The following is a 23,384-nucleotide window of genomic DNA, read 5'->3' as shown; positions in this document are numbered from 1 at the left end:
GGTTTACTTAACCAAGCTCCTACTGATAGACATTTGGATTGTTTCCAGTTTTTACCCATTACAACCAAAGTGAAAAATAAATATTCTCTGTATATCGGGAGGCCAAATTGCCTCCCAAATGGACTCTTGACTAGCACTCCATTGTAAGATCTCCTCTTTCCCCAAACCATATGGGTATCATCTGAGCTTCACTCTATCTCAGTTTTTTGTTTTCTTTTTTAAGAGAGAGAAATAGGCTGGGTACAGTGGCTCATGCCTGTAATCCTAACACATTGGGAGGTAGAGGCAGACGGATCACAAGGTCAGGAATTCGAGACCAGCCTGGCTAATATGGTGAAACCTCGTCTCTAATAAAAATACAAAAATTAGCTGGGCGTGGTGGTGGGCACCTGTAGTCCCAGCTACTTGGGAGGCTGAGACAGGAGAATTGCTTGAACCCGGGAGGTGGAGGCTGCAGTGAGCCAAGGTCACACCACTGCACTCCAGCCTGGGCGATAGGGTGACACTGTCTCAAATTGTTTGCTTTATTAGTAAGTCCGGGCAACTTCTCATGTGGTTACCAAACACTTTTTTGTGTGTAAACTGCGTATTCATGTCCTTTGCTGATTTAACTTAACATTCTTCACCATCTTACCAAATCCTAAAAATTTGGTATATATTGGCAGTATTGGCTGTTTTATCTGTTAAGTATGCAAACATTTTCCCAATTAGCTGTTTATGTTTTAATTCAGTTTATGGCATTTTCACCATGTAGTATTTTCAATTTTTATGTAGTCAAAACTTTCAACTTCTTATTGTTTCTGGGTTTTGTGTCCTAGGTAGCATGGTCTTTCAAATCTCATGGCGGTATTCAAGTGATGTTATGTTTTCCTTTAATATCTCAATGATTTTTTTCACAATTAAGTCCTTTTTTTTTTTTTTTTTTGAGACGGAGTTTCACTCTTGTCGCCCAGACTGGAGTGCAATGGCGCCATCTTGGCTCACTGCAACCTCTGCCTCCCGGGTTCAAGCGATTCTCCTGCCTCAGCCTCCTGAGTAGCTGGGATTTCAAGTGCCCGCCACCACGCCCAGCTAATTTTTGTATTTTTAGTAGAGACAGGGTTTTGCCATGTAGGCTAGGCTGGTCTCGAACTCCTAACCTCAGGTGATCCACCCACCTTGGCATCCCAAAGTGCTGGGATTATAGGCGTGAGCCACCGTGCCCTGCCCCCAGTGAAGTCTTTAATCCTCCTGGTATTAATTTTGGTCTAAAGAGTGACATATTAAAGATTTGCCCCATAGACAGCTAACCAGTTATGTTACTACCACCTATTTCCCACCAATTTGAGATGTCATCTTTATCATCTATCAAGTCCTCATGTATCTTTATGTTTGTTGAGGCTATTTACCCACTGTTTTGCCTATGTATTTTTGAACCTATACTACATGGTTTTAATCATTATAGTTTACTGTTGTGAAACATGGGAGAAAAACATCTACATTTGGAAAAAAGGACAAATAAAAAATAAAAATGGTGGGGACAGGTCTGTGATATCTTGATATTTATCCTTCTGATATTTTGAACTGTGAACTATGTATTAAATTCTAAAATATAAAATAAAGACTACCGTAACTTTAATAAGTATTTTACAAATCAGCAGTGCCAGTCTCTCTTACCATTGCTTTTTTTCAAGATTTTTTTTTAGGCTAAACCCTTTGTGTGTGTGTGTGTGTGTGTGTGTGTGTGTGTGTGTGTGTGTGTGTGTGTGTGTGTGTGTGTGTGTGTGTGTGTGTGTGTGTGTGTGTGTGTGCGTGTGTGCAGAGAGAGAAGGTCTCACACTGTTGCCCTGGCTGGAGTATAGTGGTGTGATCACAGCTCACTGCAGCTTTTACTTCCTGGGCTAAGGTGATCCTTCCACCTCAGCCTCCCAAGTAGCTGGGGCCACAGGTGTGTGACACCACATGTGGCTAATTTTAAAAAATATTTTTTGTAGAGAAGGGGTCTCCCCATGTTGCCCAGGCTTCTGCTGTTTTTAAGTATCAAAATACTTGCCAACACACTGTTTTTTTCAGATGGCAGTTGGCAGCTTTGTTCACTCTTCCTGAATTCTCTTTCCCTTTCTTTCCGTTTCCTCCAACCCCATCCCTCACCATCCTCACTTCAAAAACACTCCAACCCTCTCGCTTATTATTATCTGCAACTCTACTGTTCTCTGCAATTCAAATCTGTGATTATTATATATTTCTCATTATCCTCTAACCAATCTTAAGATCTGCTCAGTTGCCCATATAAAAATTACCACAAAGACTTTTCCTCACAACTGCAAATAACTTGCAATCCAATATAGATCTTGAGATGTTCTCACCAATGGTCACAATATTTTAATATTGTGGCCCTTGGACATGTAACCTTAATGTTCAAATGATTAAAGATATAACCGATTTAAACTTACCCTTTTCATTTCTTGTTGCCAAATATAATTTCTTGAAGAAATTATACAAATTAAAATTCTCTACCAACTCTGTGTGGTCATTAATGTGGACTTTCTTTTCTTAAGCCCTTTCCTCGGCCTCTCCTTGGAAACAGTCATTCTGTCAGCTCACACTGTGGGACACAACTCTTTCCATTTATAGGAGGCATAAGGAATAGGACTGTTTTTAGGTCTTAGACAAAGACCTAAGAACTTTGTATCTAAGACAATGCCCAATTTTCTGTATTAACCAAGAAAAATTTTTTCTTGCTCAATTTGTGAAGGTTTTGATTTATATTTAGTGCTGTGCCACCAGTCACATTTGGCTATTTAAATTTATTTTGGTTAAAATTAAAGTAAAAATTCAGTTCCTTAGTCACATTTCAAGTTCTCAAAACTCACAAATGATGGGCTACTGACTATTGTGCGTGGTGGTACAGTCAAAGAATATTTCCATCCTCATAGAAAGTCCTTTTTTTTTTTTTTTTTTTTTTTTGAGACTGAGTCTCGCTCTGTCGCCAGGCTGGAGTGCAGTGGCTCGATCTCGGCTCACGGCAACCTCTACCTCCCAGGTTCAAGCGATTCTCCGGCCTCTCAGCCTCCTGAGTAGCTGAAACTACAGGCGCGTACCACCATGCCTAAATAATTTTTTTATTTTTAGTAGAGACAGGGTTTCACCATGTTGGCCAGGATGGTCTCGATCTCTTGACCTCGTGATCCCCCCGCCTTGGCCTCCCAAAGTGCTGGGATTACAAGCGTGAGACACCACGTCCGGCCCTTATAGAAAGTTCTATAAAATAGTGCTAATATAGAGAACTAAACTGTATGAGGCAGCACTGATAGTGCTTCATGGTTATAAAAGTGATAAGACTATAAATATCATAAAAGTTGATTCAGCTGATGTGACGGCAAGTATTCTTTCCTTTCTTCCATTTCTCCACGTTTAATTCCCCTAAAAGTGTGCACTTGGGTTGACAAGACAACCCAAACAGGGCAGAACATTCAATATTTGGTTAAAGCTGTCCGAGTAGCTAGAATAGTTCCTCACATAACTTTTAGTATAAATTGTATGAACACAATTACCAAAACATTTTTTAAAAAGTCAGTGTTTTTATAATTCCCCTTCTTTGTATGGGAGCAAGGCTGTACTACTAGAACTCCTGGATATTTTCTTATATCTGATTACTGCTAGTGATGGGTTTTGGCCTTTTACCAAGTACCATGACCCAGGTACATAATCCTGAAATGGCCAATTTGAATATATTCTCATCCCCCTACATCTTGGCATTCCAGCCACCCATATATAAAACCAGCTAATAATACCAGGTTACCAGGAACCAGCTTTCAAATCTAAAAATGCTCTAATCACTTGCCAATAAGATGGTTTTGCTGAAGTGGAATTATCCCTGATAGCTGTTACCACTTTCTTCTTCTTGGATAATGAATTCTAAGGTAGGGTCACATCTTCTGCCCTACCTGGAATGGATCAAAACCTTTTCCATAGGAAGGAGAGGGCTATGACTGACGAGGGGCACAAAGAAGACTTGCAGGGTATGGCAATATTTTATTTCTTGATCTGGGTAGTAGTTCCACAAGTATTTCATGTCCCACTCTGAAAACTATAGAACATTGGAGAGGATCCTGGCCCATCCCTAATGAAGTCAAGAGGGAGGACACAGACGCCTAGAACTCTGGAAGTCCTGAGATAGAGGACCTCTGGAGGAGAGCTGCATGTCTCGGAAAAACTTATCAGCTATAGGAATGTTACCCAAAGGGAGCAGTTCTCTAACAGCTCTTAGGCACATCACTGCAGAGACAATATTACTAAAAATATTCGAGTCCCTCCCCCCCCCCATAATTCACTGATGGTTTTATTTTCTATTTCTCATCATCTCCGTTTTCAAGTTTCTCTTCTTCTCACTCACCTATTTTATGAGACTTACCTCCTAATTACTCATATATGCACCTCTGCTTCACACTGGCAAGCCCACTGTTTGCTCTTGCCATTGCCAGCTCCAAAGCACAGCTGGCACTATAGATCTGTCGCACCCTCAAGAGCAGGGCTGGGGAGTCCACCTCTACGCCTGCCTCCCTAAGCAGAGCAGTTTTGTTTTTTTGTTTTCAGAATCTGCTGGGCAGATGGTGGAGGATGTGGGCTTCTATGTACAGAAGTGATCAGCCCTACTCCACACTCCTTTATAGGCCAGCTGAAACTCTGGGCAGAACTATTCAATGGAAACCAGTAAGTTGGTGTTTTCTTAATGAAAATTAAAATGTTCCCAAGAATATTAATATTTTTAAACATTCACTTTAAAAAGAAAAAAGGATTGTCTCATATTTTTTTCTCCCCTTCCTGAATTACTAGGGGCTTAAAATAATTCAGTGGAATTTACTGCTCATCTTTTATACTTACTCAGCTTAACTAATGTTTCAGTAAATTTTTCACAGTTGATTGCAACTCGGCATAATAGATGGATGAATTGATGATAAGAAAAGAAGTAGTCTAGCAGCATACGATCATAAACGTCATCTTTGCCCTGAAGGTTAAAGATGATAAAATGGTTGCACTTAAATTGTATAATAAAGAGCATATTTTGTGCAAATGTAATAAGTTTAACTAAAAAGCTGATTCAATATTTATATTCTATAAGAACCTAGTTTTAAAATCCAAATTTCTAGTAATGTTATGATCTTAATTGTCATAAGTTTGTTTTCAGTGTGCAAATGCTATGAATTAAAATTACCCATTATTTCTATATACTTTAATAAAGTAAAATTACTGTAGGATTTTAAAATTTGACACTTTAGCTCTACAGACATATAAGAAAAATGAATTAAGTTTGACTTTTGAAATAGATTCCAAGTTATTCCTATAATGTTAATTATTTTAAATATTTTATCTTATAAGAACTTCTCAAGTATACTGAAAATCCGAAGATGGCAAGCAAGGGAGAGTGTGAATGAAGTGTGGGTAAAGAAAGATAAAGGGAAAAATTGTTTTTAAAAAAGTTGAAACTAAGATAAATTATCCTGTATCAATGTACCTTGTCTCTATAATTTAGAATTGGCATTATTTTAGAATACGAGTTAGAAGAAAGGAACCAGACTAAAAATGATGACAAATCTATCAATCAATATTATGCTTAGGTCAAAGGAATATAATTTCAGGGAAGTAGAAGAAGTCATTGATTATGTAGCCAAATTAAAAAAAAAAACAGTACCTAATGCCTTTTCAAATTTAGATATATGACCCAGTTATAATTTAGCCTAGTGACAAATATTAAGACTTACTATTAAGGTAATTTTTGAGGGGAAAAAAAACTTAACTACTTGTGCTTACTGTTGATTTTTGCAAATGTTCAACCAACATTTCAGAGCACTAAAAGGAAAAAGTCCAAATGAATCTAATCCTCTTAGGATCCACAAAATCGGTCACTTAAGTCTAACCTACTCATAACTGCCAGGGGAAAAATTTCAAATTACTTTGTACTATAGCAACATGGATTTTCCTGGCATCCCAACATACCTTACTGGTTTCCACCATTGTGGGCAAGAGGCACATATTGAGTTCAGGGCGCGGAGGCCGAATATTGCTTTTCCCTCCTATTAGCTTGATATTTTCTCGACAAGGGAAATAAGGTCCAAGAGACACTAAGATATTAAAAGTGTACAGTAAGAATAAATGGAAAAAATAAATCTCCATGCTTCAGTGTGCAGAACGATTAAATGCGAACCATATTGAAGTACTGTGCTAGATAAATACGTACTTGGTATATTACTATGATGGTAAGTACAATGGTTGTGTTGTAGAAAGGGAACCAGAGTATGAAGAAAATCATGGGGACTCAAAAGTACAAGTTCCTTGAGGACATCTGAAAATAAAAACAAAGTTTGGGTAGCAAAAAATTAGAGTTATATCTGCCTGCTACTTTCAATATTACAAATCCTATGATTGCCTCACTGCAACCAGTTTAATGAGTCTGAAACTAAGCTCCTGACACGAGTAGAAATTCTGTCTTATGCCCAATCAAGTTTAGATCAGCAGAGTTATTAATGACAATAGGGCATCATTTGGAAACAAAAGATTAAAACGCTATTTATTGGCATTTTGTTTAAGTATGAGATATTTTCTGGCAATGTACAGTGAGGGATTTTTTTTTTTTGGTCTCCCAGGCTGGAGTGCAGTGGTGCAATCAGCTCACTACAGCCTTGAGCTCCTGGGCGCAAGTGATCCTCCTACCTCAGGCTCCCAAGTAGCTGAAACTACAGGCATGCACCACCACACCCAGCTATTTTTTTTGTTTTTGTAGAGATAAGGTCTTGCTATGTTGCCCAGGCTGGTTTTGAACTCCTGGTCTCGAGCAATCCCCTCCTGCCTAGACCTCCCAAATTGCATGGATTACAGGCATGAGCCAGCTCAGATTATTTAATGTACATTGATTATGTGTCTCATAAAATCAACCAAAACAGCTTAGAAAGAAACCTAAGTTTCAAAATTCTTTTGCTTTGAGGGATAATCCTTAATCTACTTTTAATGTTTTACGATGCTGGCTGGACTGATTCTCATTCTCCAATCACACAGGAAGGAATAAAGCTCATGATGACAGGCTATAGGCAGTTTCTGGTGATCATAGGTTACTGCTTATGTGCCCTTACCCTCTTGCTAGAGAAGTAATTACACAGAACATCAAGACGGACTGCTTATACATGATAGCCAGTTAGTTGTCCAAACTATTTTGAGAAAGTGTAAAACAGTTATGGTCTCTCGAGGAGTTTCTAATGTAGTGAAAAAAAAAAAATCACTATAAATTTATAATGGGTGTCTTTTAAAAGCCACAAATTAGCATTTTATTATAAATATGCAATCAATAAAAAGATGTAATACTCAGAGCCTAAGGACAGCTACTGAGAAGTATCTTTAGGCAAAAGAACTCACAGTGAAATAAGTACTCTTATCCTTTAGAATGTCAGTTCTACCTTGTAAACATTTCTATGATTCAACCTTGCTTACATAGGATCACAAGATTTTAGAGCTGGAGGAAGCTAGAGATGAACTAAGGTCGGGGAGACTGTATATATTAAGTAACCTGCCCATTATCATGTGGGTAATGTAATTATGAGCCAGTTAAGAAATTTTCTTTATTTTCTTAGGACCTGCTAGCTAGTGTGAGTTACACGTAAAAAGCACAAGTATCTTTCAAACACTACAGGCTTAACATCACGGAAAAAACTCACAACAATGTTCTTCCACTAGGTTTTTACACATGTGAATTTTTCAAGTAACTTACCTATACAGGCATTTCTAAGTTCTGGAGGACTATAGGAATTAAGAAGAGTTAACAGTTTATGGGCAAATTCAATTCGCTCCTGCCACTGGATTAATGCTTGTTTCACATCTGCAAATATAAAAGCACACATAAATATGCCATCTGAGATCAAACTTCCTCACAAATGTTTTCTACTGTAAACTATAGAATGCTAATGCTAGAAATTCAGATTAATCACAGAAACATCTTTGGTGAAAGCTAGGTAATTTTCATGAGATGATTACTACTACTGTTAAACCTGCTAGATTTCTTAAAGAACATATTTCATTGATAATATGTCCCACTTTCTAGGAATGTATATGAAGAAGTTCAGAGTTCACACTATCTTATAGGGACATAAGAGAGGTAGGTTTTATAGTTATCTCGCTTGAAACTGCAAATGATCTAATCTAAGCCAAAGAAGTTTCCAGCTGGAGAATCTTTACAAAGTACCCAGCTTGTTACTGTGTTTGGAAATGTTTTCCAATCTCTGAAATCTTGATACCTGCTTGCGTGTTTTTCAGACAGGTACAAAAACATAGAAGAGCCTTCCAGCTTTACATCAGGAGTTCATGACAAACATTTCCTGATGGTTAGCTAGCTTCAGCCTCATCTTCTGTGCATAAACTAGGATAAAAATAATTTCTCTGGGGCACATGATTTGAAAACCTTCTCTCTCTTTAATAGTAGCACTAACAAAAAATAAGAAGTAGGAATGACCAAACCTTTTCTCTGAAGATAAGGGCGTGTAGACTTCAAAACCGAAAGAAATATTGACAGAAGTTCTACTAAATCTCCAGTCACATGGCAAGCTGTAGCTTCGTGATACATCATGTGCAAAGTGTTGAAAGACTACAAATGATTTGAAAAAATTGAAAACTTAATTTCATTTTTACTTACGGAGCCACAAAATGGTAGTACTCGTCCTCTACGATAGATGTTTTCAGACTGTGTGTGCACATGTGTGCAAAGCAAATGTATTTGCTTTCTATCCTGAAGTTAAATTATCTCATTAAGCTCTTTTAAACATTCCTCACCTTCAGAGCTCTGCTATTTTGTGTGTATATTCTAGTCTGAAGAAATAGTTTAATCACATTTTTTTGAAAAAGTACTTGCTCTAAGATTGTAAGTCTTCAAAATTACAAAGCAGTAGGTCACAAAAGATTAGGGAGAATAGGCAACTGCTTTAACTAACTTTCCAGGGTCTCTGTCCAAAGACAATGGTAAAGTGACTTCAGCCATACTCAAAAGAGTAGGCCTGAAAGAGGTAAAAAGAGCTGCAAAAGGTAGGAATTCATTTCCTTTATATTGGCTTGTTAAATCTTTTAATTCCTTTAACTATGTTAGCTTAATTAAGCCCTTGGTTTTTTTCGTATTTTACTATACAGCACCTTTCTTTGAATCCTCTTCGACCAGTTCACTACAGCTTACACACTACAATACCCACAGTTCAAAGGTTAAAATTCTTAGCCCAGAACCTGCAGCAGTACCTAATACGAACAATGTACTTGTACAGTATTTAACCTGTAAGCTGTGGGAACAGAAACCAGTATGTCTTGTTCCCTGCTGTGTCCCTAGTACCTTGCACAGTGCTTGGCACAGAGGTAGACATTTAAACATCTGTTGCATTAAAAAAATTTTTTTTCTAAAAACACAACCAAAGCAGCATAAACATCTGTTGCATTTTAAAGAATGAAATTCTTACTACTCCTCTTCACTACCTTTTTTTAATACTTAGCCTTCCTCAAACATAACCAATATTTCTTTGCCTCAGTGCTTATTGTCATTTATCTAAATGTTTTCCCCCTTACCCTTGCAAATCCACATTCTTCAAAGTGCAAACCTGTTCTCTTATTTTTTATTATCATTAACTGAAAAAACATCCTACCTTTGAATTCTTATAGTACTCTTGGCATGTTTATTAGACTAAAGGGCTCAACGTACCTCTGGTGACTTTGTAGCCATCTCATACTTGTGGATGTTCAAGAATTATAGGAAGCATAAATAGCTGATTTTAACCCTGTAATAGTCCTTCTGGTTTCCTCTGAGGATGGCGTGAAAGCAAAATGTCTTGGGCCCCTTCAAGCTGGGAACCGCTCAGGGCAAATCGGCCTCCCATACTATTCAAAAGTCATCCCTCTGCTCACCCAGATAGATGCATATTCTGACTGCCTCCTTTGGAAAGACTTATCAGAAACTCAAAAGAATGGAACCATCTGTCTCTAACATACCTGTGACCAGGAAGGCCCCAGAGGAAGGAGGGGCCTTGCTTTGGGTTGTCTCCGCCTTTCTGGACAGAGCTAATGTACTTCTTACATACAGATTGATGTCTCATGTCTCCCTAAAACGTATAAAATCAAGCTGTGTCCCGACCACCTTGGGCACATGTCATCAGGACTTCCTGAGGCTGTGTCACGGGCGCGTCCTCAACCTTGGCAAAATAAACTTTCTAAATTAACTGAAACCTGTCTCAGATTTTCTGGGTTCACAATGGTAACCTCAGTTTCTATACTCTGTCAAATAAGTAGGCTTTTGGGAAATTATGTGTGCCCTTAATTAAATCACATGTATTTCATTTTTGTCCCTACAAATGAATAAAACTAGTCTATTTCAAATGGCTGTTCTAAATACAAAACGAAGGGAAAAGTATGGAATTACTAAGGAAAAAGAAACAGCACCCTGAAAATTATGACCTAATTATTCTTGGGATATAAATTCAGGTTTACTGATATATATAATTAAAACCTTGCCACCTGTAAAACAGTTTACCATAAACTCTAAATGTCTATAAAGTAAGTCTTGGTGAGAACATTAAAATGAGATATATTCACAGTAAAATGCAATAGAATATTTACCTCTGTCATTAGAATCAATCCTCGATTAAATATAACAAGAAGTCTGTCTTCATCAGATTCTAATAGTATTCTGAAGGCACTAGAAGAAAACATAAAGTTCAGTTTGAGAACTCTGAATAAGAACACAACACTTAGGTGATGAAAAAATAAAAAGCAATAAAATCGTCATTTAAGCTCTCTGCTTTCCTACCTATAGAAAAGAGACTGCTTCATCTGTTTCCTGGAAATGCAGTATAAGGAAATAATATTAAATAAGAAACTCTAACTAAAAAAAATGTCTATTAATATCTAATCAACTCCAACAATGGCAGAAGATATGGGAATATTTTTAAAGTTTCCACATAATGTTGATTTTTATAATGGGCTCATCTTCTGATTGTTAAATTATGGATAATCATAAAATTCGCCCATATTATCTAAACACTCATCAGCTGGTGATTAAGAAAGGGTAACATGAAGGAAAAAAAATACTAAAAATATGTCAGCCTTGAAAATAGTTTATAAAATAGTCATGTGCCACAAAATGAAATTGTGGTAAATGATGGATCACAAACACAATGGTGGTCCCATAAGATTATAATGGAGCTGATAAATTCCTATTAGCCTAGTGACTTCATAGCCATGGTAACATTCACAATGCATTACCCACATGTCTCTGATGACGCTGGTATAAACAAACCTGTTGTAATGCCAGTCTTGTAAGTATACCACAATTATGTACGTACATAATACTTGATAATGTTAATAAATGACTATGTTACTGGTTTATGTATTTACTATATTATCATTATTTTACTACTTATTTCAAAAAAAGTTAAATGTAAAACAGCCTTAGACAGGCCCTACAGGAGGGATTCCAGAAGAAGGCATCATCGTCAGAGGATATGACAGCTCTAAGCTAGTTACTGCCTCTGAAGACCTCCCAAGTGGGACAAGATGTGGAGGTGGGAGACAGAGATACTGATTCTCCCGACCCTGCTAGGCCTAGCCTAATTGTATGTGTTTATGTCTTAGTTTTTAACAAAAACGTTTAAAAAGAAAAAAAATTTAAATATGAAAAGCTTATAAAGATATACTTTTGTTCAGCTATAAAATGTGTTTTAAGTGTTATGATAGTGTGTTTTAAGTGTTACGATAGAAGAATCAAGAAGTTAAAAAAATTTATAAAGTAAAAAAAGTTCAGTACATTTATATTGAAGAAAAAATATTTTAAAATAAATTTAGTGTAGCTTAAGTGTACAGTGTTTATAAAGTCTACAGTAGGGTACAGTAATGTCCCAGGCCTTCACATTCCCTCACCACTCATTCCCTGGCTCACCCAGGGCAATTTCCAGTCTTGCAAGCACCATTCATGGTAAGTGCCCTATACAGGTGTACCATTTTCTGTCTTTTATTCCGTATTTTTACTGTACCTTTTCTATGTTTAAATACGTTTAGATACACAAATACTTACCTTTCTGTTATAATTGCCTACAGTATTCAGTGCAGTAACATGCTATACAGATTTAGAGCCTAGGAGCAGTTGGCTATACCATATATCCTAGGTGTGTGGCAGGCGCTACTATCTAGTTGTGTGTGAGTAGTCACTCTGATGTTTGCACAATGATGAAATAGGCTAAAAATGCATTTCTCAGAATATAACCCTGTTGTTATGTAACACATGACTGTAATTACTCACACAGCTATATTACTGTTAACAGGTCTTATTTCATTAGATACCAGAAAAATGTTATAGACTACAACTGGAAATCCTTCTACTTTATTCCTTTCCTTTTTCAAGAAGAGTTAAGAAAGCTCTAAATCTTTTTTTTTTCTTTTTTTGAGACTCGCTCTGTCACCCAGGCTGGAGTACAATGGCACAATCATGGCTCACTGCAGCTTCCACCTTTTGGGCTCAAGGATCTTCCCACCTTAGCCCCAGGAGGAGCTGGGACTACAGGTGCATGCCATCACACCCTAATTTATTTGCTGATTTATTTATTTATATAGAGATGGCGTTTTACTATGTTGCCCAGGCTGCTCTAAATCTTTTTTGAAATAAAGCTTTAAGTAGTAAACTTTGGGAAAACAATTGTATTCAAAATTAATCCAAAATTTAAAAACAATCCCTTTAAGAAATCTGGCAAAGGTGTAGTTAATTTCCCTGTTTACTAATGAAGACTCACATTTGAAAGCTTTCCAAAGAAGAAAATCTGAAATAACTTCATCTTAGATTGAGTAGCTTAAGATGTTACAGTGAAGTCTTCAGTAAAGTACCATTAAAAAAAAAGTGTGCCTAATAAAAAACAACACTTCCAAGTCTTAGATGTAATACATAGAAGAATTTTAAGAAATTAGCCTGAACTTTATTTCTCTAGGTAAGGGGAATTAAGGGTAATTTGCAGTAGTTCCTGTAACCATTCAATAACTTCTGTAGCTCTGAAAATTAATTATAAAGACTATGTTTTATAATTTTGGCCAAGTCACATAGATCAGAACGCCAGATAGATATATTTGGGCTAAACAGAACGCAAAATATTAACAGACTCATCCAAAGGTGCAGAAAACTTTCTGGAGGCCTCTAGAACTGAACTATCAAGCCTGAGTTAGGATAAATTGCCATAAACAAAACAATTCAAGCTTTGGGTAGAAGTCTGTACATTAAGGTTCCTTTCGACACTAAAATGATAAAACATACATAAATACAAATCAAAGCCAGACCAAAAACTGTTTAAAAGTAGTTCATGAATCTTCAAAATGTAAGTTCTTCCAAAGTGGCTACATGCACAAATGCTTCCCCAATGTAAATGATTAATCTTTAAACATCAAAAGGATGGTCCTCATCTCACTTGAAAAAAACAAGACAAAACTAAAACATCTTTTTACCTTATTAAAGTAGTCCAGCAGGAGCGGCCATCTAAGCAACGTAAGTAACAACTTATGGTTGTTTTCTTGAACTGTTTAATATCTTCTAATTCTTCTTCTCTCATATCTGGCCTCTGAGCTATAAACAGCTGCATCAGGTTAAATAGTTCTTCTACTGCCTAAAAAAGCCAAATAAGCCATATGATCTTTTAACCCTATAGCATTTTAGAAGATCAGTTTCTCATTTCTATGTTCATTAATCAACTCTTAAAATTATACAAATAAGCTAGATTACACTTCCATTCAGAAAGTTATAAAATTAGTAACAAATTCTATTTAAAAAAATTTGGCCGGGCGCAGTGGCTCATGCCTAGCACTTTGGGAGGCAGAGGCGGGCAGATTGCCCGAACTCAGGAGTTCGAGACCAGCCAGGGCAACATGATGAAAATCTGTCTCTACTAAAATACAAATAATAATAATAAACACTAAAAGAACTCAACAAACCTTAAAATACAAGTTCAGAAAGAGTAAAAACTATAAGTGAATACAATTCATTTTTAGTCTTACTACTGCTTAAAGCACTACTTTTGTAACTTCAAATGTAAACCCAGAGGCATGCCACATCATCTCCTGTCCACTTTTTCTTTAATTAATGAGAAATCAGAAATCATTACTTTGTCACAAAGATTTTAAATGCCTAAATAACCCTTAAATTAATAGTGCATATGAGGTAATCCTTTGTTCCAACATTTGAAATGCTTTTCTTTTTTTTTTGAGACGGAGTCTCGCTCTGTCACCCAGGCTGGAGTGCACTGGCACGATCTCGGCTCACTGCAAGCTCCGCCTCCCAGGTTCATGCCATTTCTCCTGCCTCAGCCTCTCCGGGGTAGCTGGGACTACAGGCGCCCACCACCACGCCCGGCTAATTTTTTTTTTGTATTTTTAGTAGAGACAGGGTTTCACCGTGGTCTCGATCTCCTGACCTCGTGATCTGCCCGCCTTGGCCTCCCAAAGTGCTGGGATTACAAGCGTGAGCCACCGCGCCCGGCCTAAAATGCTTTTCTAGAATGACGCTCAGTTCAAGTTCCTGACGAACAAAAAGTAAAAACAAACATTTTAGTAAAATCACTAGCTGTGATTTTATAGACTCATATGCACATGTCAGGAGAGGATTGCTCTTCTAACACATACTTGTCAAGGAACTGAAACTCCCAGCTTCTTATTTTTCAAAGCAAAAAACTGACTTAAGTACCATTTTCATGAAAATTTCTAAGAGATAAGGAAATTCTACAATAAAAGACATTACATTTCACTGATGTCAAGGGCAAGAAATAACATGGAGGGATAAATTCTAACTCATCTAGTACTTGTCAAAAGTATATTTAACTCTGGACATCACATCTAGTAATTAGATCAAATATTATTTATGTGAATATGATAGAGACAAATTTACTGAAACTTAATAAATCCTATCCTGACCCCTTTGAAGTCAGAAAGATTGGTATTCTGTATTCTTATGGCATTGGTTTTGAATTTCTTGGTACTTGTACACTCACTTTCTTTCCTGCATTGTAGGGATTCTGATTTTTTCTTTTGAGACAGGGTCTTGCTTTGTTGCCCAGGGTGCAGTACAATGTCTCAATGCAGCCTCAACCTCCTGGGCTCAAGCGATCCTCCCACCTCAGCCTCCCAAGTAGCTGGGACTATAGGTGCACACCACTACTCCCAGCTAATTTTGTATTTTTTTGTAGAGATGGAGTTTCGCCATGTTGCCCAGGCTGGTCTTGAACTCCTGGGCTCAAGTGATCCGCCTGCCTCCAAAGTGCTGAAATTACAGGTGTGAGCCACTGTGCCGGCCTGCAATTCTAATTTTCTCTGACTAGAAATTAGGTTATTCTTCCCAGGTGTGAGATTCTATACAACTCATTACATCATCTAGAAAAAAACAATCTGATCTATAAAGGACGGTCTATCTTTAAAGTACAGTTTACAACAGAGAATAAGAGGCAACAGTGAAAAGTTATTATCCAGGTTAGACAGCTTTACATTGAGGGGAGGAAACTTAATATAAAACCTACAAATAAGTGTGCAGAGTAAAAGGGACCCAATTTAGACTGCATATACATGTATCTTGATTGATCTCTTAAGCATTTCATTTGTTTGGATGCAGCTTGAGAAAACATACTGGGGAATACTACTAGCTTTAGATATAAAATTGTCTAGCTCACAGTTTAGCACAGCATGTAGATTTTGCTAACAAATATCTGATTTTTAAATAGCAAAGTACTCAATTCCTTAAAACTGTACCATAAAGCTGACTTTTTTCATTAGGCACACATGAAGAATACATTTACAAAACCACAAATTAAAAAACAGGTAAGTTTTACTAGATATGAAACTTTTAACTTCACCCTAAGAAAAGTTATCTACACAGTTATCAATTTTATAACAACACAGCATTTTATATATGTATTTAAAAAAACAAATACACATTAAGTTCTTAAGAAAGAATGGTGAGACTATTCTATATTCTGCCACCACTTCCCACCAGGGGAAAAACTGGTTATTTCCAATCTATTTGAGGATACAGATAAAAGAGTATCAATTTTACTCACTCCAGGGTATTGGCTGGCATGTGGTGTAAGATTCTTAAAGGCCCACTGGATGTTCTGGTGAGAAGCCAGTTGTCGTGTGAATGCAGGAGACTGCTCACAGCAGAGCCTCAGAATGCCATAGTAGGCAGGCAGCATCCCACGGTTAAAAAGCACCACATCCTGATCATCATGGTCAGCAAGGATGTAATTGAAGGCAATGTTCTTGGTTACCACTGGGTTCTGAACAATAAGGCGGATATTCTCTGGACAGTCAGCACAGACATTGTACCAAAATGAAAGCAAAGCCTGTTTATTGTGATTTGTAGCTATTGCTGGCTCAGAAAGTTTAGGCTGGAAAAGGTTCCACAAATCCATGAAATATGTGGAAAACATCAGCTTCTCAGTTTTGGAAATTAAACAGTAAGTCATAAAGCTAAAATAGGGCACTAGCTTTGTAGTGCCATGAACAGCAGCATCAACATAAAGTTTGGCTCTTGAGAGCAAACCAAGGAGCACGTTGTAGACCTGATGTAGGACTACTGTTGTGTCTGGACTGAGTGGAAGGTCACGGGTTGGGATGTGCAAAGACCTTGTTGACCGGAACATCTGACGGAATGAATTGCTTGGTATAAGGGACACCAGAAGATAAGCTGCAGCTATAAAATGTAAAACAAAACTGTCAGATCCTTGTAAGATATAAAATAGACTGAACAGCAGTCATTAATCACAAAGCCACTGTTCCCTTTAATAATTAAAATGAATAAAAAGGGACATGAACATCTCTTTTAATATCTTTCTGCTTTCCCCTTGGCCCCACAAAAAGATCCCAAGGGGTGATAAAAATAGATACCTTCTATTCTGCCACTGTTATTTTTGAAGTGGCAATAATTTTTAAACCACTTTTCTTTAGCTTGCCTAAGACGCAGTATTTTCCCACTTTATCTTTTATTTCTTCTCAGGAAGTAGTATGATTTAACAGAGGGAACCCAGCATTTGCAGTCAGAAGACCTACCAAAAGGTACCTGAGAAGGTCAAATCATTCAATGTTCTACAGTCTTAGTTTTCTTCTTAATTGAAAAATAATGATAATTTACTTTGTAATAACTTACAGATATGGTAAAATATACTTAAGTTATAAAGACAGAAATAGATATACATAAAAGTTCAATATATAAGATTACATATATGCTAATTATAGAACATTAACTTTGGAAAATCTTTAAAAGTCTTTTAAGGCTAAGCTTACACCCAAGGAAAGAGCTGGGTGTTACACTTATTAAGCCTATGTTATAATGCTGAGGAGTTAATGACTTATTAGTTGCGCTAACCTGTAAAAGCAGTTACTATCAACAAAGCATTTGAGCTAGGTGCTGTATAAACTTCTCATTTAACCCTCACAATCACCCTGGATGGAGATTAACAGTGCTCTGGAAAATCTGAATCTTGGAGAAGCAAAGACCAAGGTCACACTGATAAAGAGGTGGAGCCTAGATTCTGCCTTGAGAAACGATGATGATAATGGTAAAACAATAATAGTAATAACTATAATAAGAATTGTGAGCCTTTACTGAATGTATACTATTTGACATCATAACTTTATGTGGCAGGCATTGCATTTATTATCCCCACTTTCACTCAGGCTTACAACAATGGGACTATCTCAGCTTACACAGCTAGTGGCCAGAGCTGGGATTCAAATCCAGCCTATCAGATTCACAGGCTAATAATGCTCCTAACATTCACTACGGAACCTCAAGACTCTCTAATGTCTGAGTTTGGGTTCTTTTCAGTACAACCATTACTTGTCTCCTCCTATTCTAACTATAATTTGATAATTTCCATTGTATTGTCAAAGCAAACGAAGTTAGGGTTTCTAAAATTAATTTTAGTTTATTTTACAAATTTATTTCCAAATTAAACTTTGTGTACAATACTCCATTTCCTAGATATTTCTTTATCTATATACTAGTCTGCTTAGTCAGAATTTTTAAGGCTCAGTTTGTTGTGTGTTTCAAATATAAAAACCTGGCATGTAGGTATCATCCTGATCAATTTTTGCATAAAACCTCAATCAAGAAAAGTAATTTACGATTTAAAAAAGCCATTTGGCAGCTGGGGATGGTGGCTCACGCCTGTAATCCTAGCACTCTGGGAGGCTGAGGTGGGCGGATCACAAGGTCAGGAGATTGAGACCATCCTGGCTAACACAGTGAAACCCCATCTCTAATAAAAATATAAAAATTAGCTGGGTATGGTGGCGGGCACCTGTAGTCCCAGCTACTCGGGAGGCTGAGGCAGGAGAATGGTGTGAACCCAGGAGACGGCGCTTGCAGTGAGCCAAGATCGCGCCACTGCACTCCAGCCTGGGCGACAGAGCAAGACAGTCTCAAAAAAAAAAAAAAAACCATTTGGCTGGGTGCAGTGACTCATGCCTGTAATCTCAGCACTTTGAGAGGCTGAGGTGGGCAGATCATCTGAGGTCAGGAGTTCAAGACCAGCCTGGCCAACATGGTGAACCCCATCTCTACTAAGAATACAAAAATTAGCTGGGTGTGGTGGCGGGCGCCTATAACGCCAGCTACTCAGGAGGCTGAGGCACAAGAATCACTTTAACTCTGGAGGTGGAGGCTGCAGTGAGCTGAGATTGCAGCACTACATCCCAGCCTGGGCGATGGGGCAGGACTCCATCTCAAAAAAAAAAAAAGTCATTTGGTGTGAGTTATATACTTTCACCTCAACATTTCTTTCAGTTATTTTTTTGGACACATTACAAGGTTGGAAAAAACTCTACTAAGACCACAGACCTACCACCAAGATTTTACAATTAACATTTCACTTTGCTTTATCACATACCTAACCACCTCTTCTTTTCCTAGAAAAGCTACTTGCCTTTAAATAAAAAGGAACTTCTACTTCAGAAAAAAACACGACTTTTAAATTATGTTTTTCTTTAAGAACAGATAAGAGGGTTAATTTGGAAGAACAGGCCATCTTGCCATTTGGTTAACTGCCTTCCTATAACTTAAGAGTCCTGGATCTAGTTGTATGCTACAAAAAACATTAAGTCTACTTCCATGTCTATATGGCAACTCTAAGACACTAACGTCTCAATTTTTCTTTTCTCTATATTAAAAGTTCTCATTTATTTTGTTGTATTTAGAAGTATTTCTATAAAGCTTTTATACATGTTATTTTAATTCTTATTCTAAGTTATACTAATTCTATTCAAATATTTGCACTCTTATCAAGTTATAGCAAAAGCACTTTTTCATATTACTACAGTCTTCACTACTATAATTTTAACATGATGCATTATAACAATGTTTCCCAACTGAAGAGTTTAAAATTTTTCACTACTATAAATCATGCTGTTGGGCATCCATATACTTACACTAGAATCCCTAAAATAGTATTACTGAGATTAAAAGGGCAAACCAGCCGAGCACAGTGGCTCACGCCTATAATCCAGCACTTTGGGAGGCCGAGGTGGGTGGATCACGAGGTCAGGAGTTTGAGACCAGCCTGACCAATATGGTGAAACCCCATCTCTACTAAAAATACAAAAAAATTAGCCAGGCATGGTGGTGGGTGCCTGTAATCCCAGGTACTCAGGAGGCTGAGACAGGAGAACTGCTTGAACCCGGGAGGTGGAGGTTGCAGTGAGCCGAGATTACACCACTACACTCTGGCCTGGGCCACAGAGCAAGACTCCATCTCGAAAAAAAATAAATAAATAAAAGAGTATACAATTTTTAAGAATCTTGGTAAAGATCTGTTAAATTGCAGTTCATAAGGGTAATATTAAACAATGCCACTGCAATGTACAAGAATGCCATTTCCTCAGCACTGTCATCAGTATTAGGCATAATAGCTGGCTGAAAAACCTTTTTGGGGGGTTCAGCATAGTATTTTTTTTTTGTTGGTTTTATGGTCAGGGGTCAAGACATGAATGTCAACTTGCACACATCTCTTTGTAAGAGCACACAACTCTCACATAGCTCTTGGCTGTGTGCTCTTACAAAGATCCTATTATGGCGGGGTTAACTAAACTTCCAAGAAAAAAAAAAAAGGCCCATGAGCAGAGTGCCCATGTCAATCCATGTGTTCACACCACTGAAAGGTGTTTCTCTCAAACAAATCTTTTATTTTAAAATAAGCAGAACAATTTCGATACACCCCCCCTCACCTAGTTTCCCCCATAGTTAACATTATTATGACGGTACATTTGTTGTGACTAAGGAAGCAACACAGGTACATTACTACTAACCAAAATCTCCACTTCAGATTTCACTTGTTTTGCCCTAATGTCCTTTTTTTGTTCCAGGATCCCATCTAGTATACATTACAGCTAGTCATTATGTCTTCTTAACTTCCTCTTGGCTATGACAGTTTCTTAGATTTTCCTTGTTTCTAATGACCTTTACAGTTTCAAGGAATACTGGTCGGGTATTTCATAGAATGTCCCTCAATCTGAGTTTGTCTGATGTGTGTCATGGTTAGATTCAGGTTATAGGTTTTTGGAAGGAAGACCACAAGAGACGAAGTGCCCTTTGCCATCATGCCATATCAAAGGTACACACTATCAACCTCATTGATTACCAATGATGTTAACCTTTATCACCTGGCTGAGTTGTACTGTAAAGTTTCTTCACTGTAAAGTTACTTCCCCCACACCCAACTCCTTGGAAGAAAGTCACTAAGCTCATACTCAAGGAGTGAGGAATTAAGCTCCACCTCCTGGGGAGATGTGTACATAAATTATATGGAATTCTTTTGTATGGGAGATATTTATTCTCCATTTATGTATTCAATCATTTATTTCTACTAAGTACGGACTCATGAATATTTATTTTATCCTTGGGGTTATAATCCAGTGCTACGTTATTTTGTTACTCAAACCGTTCCGGCTTTGGCCATTGGGAGTTCTTTCAGGTTAGCTCTGTGTTTCTCTGACATACCCCCACCATTTTGATTTTTGAGTACTTTCACTTTCTGGCACTATAGGATATTCCACACACATCTTGTATATTCCCTGCCCTAGCCCTAAAATCAGTGATTTCTCCTAGGAGCCATGAATTCTTTTACTGGAGAATGGTGGTCAGAATCCAACATCTGGGCCAAGTGCGGTGGCTCACACCTGTAATCCCAACACTTGGGGAGGCAGAGGCGGGTGGATCACTTGAGGTCAGGAGATCAAGACCAGCCTGGCCAACATGGTGAAACCCTGTCTCTACTAAAAATACAAAAATTAGCTGAGTGTGGTGGCATGCACTTGTTATCTGAGCTACTCAGGAGGCTGAGGTGAGAGAATCAGTTGAACTCAACAGGCAGAGGTTGCACCACTGCACTCCAGCCTGAGCAACAGAGTGAGACTCTGTCTCAAACAAACAAACAAAACAAACAAACAAACAAAAAAAAGAATTCAACATCTGGGTACCAGATGTGTTTATTGCTACTTAAGTATCAATGACTGTAGGGCCTTCTCAGCAAACAGACAGAAAATGTTTGTAATAAGAAATTTAAAAATTAAATTTTCATTTTTTGAACTATCAAAATAACATTTTCTATGTTTATTTCCAAGCAATTTTCTATTTTGTGAAATATTTTTGATATTTGTCTACCTGTCTAAGATCTTTTTTACTGGCTTGTGTACAACTTAAAGTGTTTATATAACTCTCATAATTTCAGCCAATATTTTCTCTCAGCTTATGTCTTTATTACCATTTTATCCTTAACCTTCTCAAAAGTTATTTTTAAGACAGGATTTTCAAACCTCTTATTCCCTTCATTAATGCTGATCATGCCTTATCACTCTTATCAAGCGAGGAAACAAAAATGATAGTAGTGATGATGTTACCCAAGAAATAACATGGTTTCCTATCCTAAAAAAAAAAGGAAATAACACCTCCAAGAATTTTGTAGTATACAACAATGGGCATGTCGTAGCTGCCTAAAAACAAAACGAAACATAACTTTGAACAATAAACAAATGGTTTATGAAATTCTAAATATTTGACTTACAAGTCCTCACTCTAGGATAATTGTGAGCCAAAAGAAACCGCTCGACCCAGTTTTCCATATTCTGTAAGACCCAGCTGTGTGCCAGTTTATTTCGGGGTGTCTGCACTGCCAACCAGTCTAAACACTGAGAAGGATTGTATTCAATCACCTACAAATAACATGACAAGAACAGAATATAAGGCCAACTGAATGAGCAATTACTTTTACTTACTTTTTGTATATGCTATTAGACACAAAGCTAAGTACTTTTTTGACAATTAGAGATTAAAAAGGTTTCGCCCTATTTTTTCCCATTTTTAAAGCTACTTACTTTTATCAACAGGAAGTGTTCAGAAAAATGTTGTCACTGGTTTACAAAATAAATTTAAAATAACCAAGTACCATGAGACAAATATAAGAAAACTCCATGACTTCTAGGTCTTGCTAAATTTGGACATTTATTTAAAAGTATTTTTATTTCTCTAAGGTTTCTCATCTTTACTTTTCTGATTACAAGCCCAACCTGGTACTAAGTGAGAATACAAGAAGCTCGCTGTACTGCTGTGGAGACTTTTTTCATGAGAAAGGGGAATCCTAGGAATCTAGAGTAGAGGCTGGCAAACTACGGCCAGCAGGTCAAATTCTGTGGCTGCCCGTTTTTGTTGTTTTATTGAAACACACCCATACCCACTCATTTCTTGTCCACGATTGCTTATATGCTACCACAGCAAAGTTGAGTAGTTTCAACAGACACTGTATGGCACACAAAGTCTAAAATATTTGCTCTCTGACCCTTTCGGGAAAAGATTTGCTGTCCCCTGGTCTTGAGCTTTTCCAATACTCAAACAAAGAGAAATTTTGTGACCTCAGCAGTAACTCTGGAAGCAAAAGGGTGGCTGGTGCTTCCTCTACCATTTCTGTCAATTCTTGAGAACACTTGGTTTCTATTTCTAGGACTTCTAGTTGCTTTATGGAACTCTGGAGGGTGGGGGGATGAAAACTTCAAATTGGCTAAAGCTGTTTATGACGCTACAACAATGTCTTTAATACAACTAGGAGACTAGCTAAGAACTCTTTTCTTCCCCAAACCTGTGACTTACTAAAACCATCCTGGGGTCATAAGAAACTGGTACTTAAAATGGTAGTGACTATATTATAAAAATAAAATCCTCAGGAAAATAAACATTGAAAACACCTGCTGGAAGACTTACCTCCCATATCCTCTGTAGAATATAAGATGCAAAGGGAGGCATTCCTGGAGGTCCACCAGCAAACTCCATTAGCATAGTCAACAACTTAAAGAAAGGATTGGCTGCCTGTAAAACACATACATGA

The 23,384-nt window shown here is 37.4% G+C and overlaps 1 protein-coding gene across 3 annotated transcripts in view; it reads right to left on the bottom strand.

Annotated features, from left to right (window-relative positions):
* Positions 1-23,384, bottom strand: part of USP34 (ubiquitin specific peptidase 34) — a 297,846-nt gene that overhangs the window by 10,346 nt on the left and 264,116 nt on the right. For 2 of the 3 annotated variants that reach the window (XM_032176542.2, XM_032176541.2), the window contains exons 66-75: positions 23,261-23,365; positions 22,071-22,218; positions 16,071-16,705; positions 13,477-13,634; positions 10,612-10,690; positions 8,482-8,608; positions 7,739-7,846; positions 6,218-6,322; positions 5,977-6,101; positions 4,864-4,987 (exon numbers count right to left, since the gene is read on the bottom strand). In XM_032176542.2, coding sequence (XP_032032433.1) covers positions 4,864-4,987; positions 5,977-6,101; positions 6,218-6,322; positions 7,739-7,846; positions 8,482-8,608; positions 10,612-10,690; positions 13,477-13,634; positions 16,071-16,705; positions 22,071-22,218; positions 23,261-23,365 — 1,714 coding nt within the window. The remainder of the gene's footprint in view (positions 1-4,863; positions 4,988-5,976; positions 6,102-6,217; positions 6,323-7,738; positions 7,847-8,481; positions 8,609-10,611; positions 10,691-13,476; positions 13,635-16,070; positions 16,706-22,070; positions 22,219-23,260; positions 23,366-23,384) is intronic. The other variant, XM_032176545.2, reaches the window with a different exon arrangement.

The sequence above is a fragment of the Hylobates moloch genome, unplaced genomic scaffold (assembly GCF_009828535.3).
Source record: "Hylobates moloch isolate HMO894 unplaced genomic scaffold, HMol_V3 SCAFFOLD_15, whole genome shotgun sequence".
NCBI lineage: Eukaryota > Metazoa > Chordata > Mammalia > Primates > Hylobatidae > Hylobates > Hylobates moloch.
This window is presented reverse-complemented; position numbering and strand designations above follow the sequence as displayed.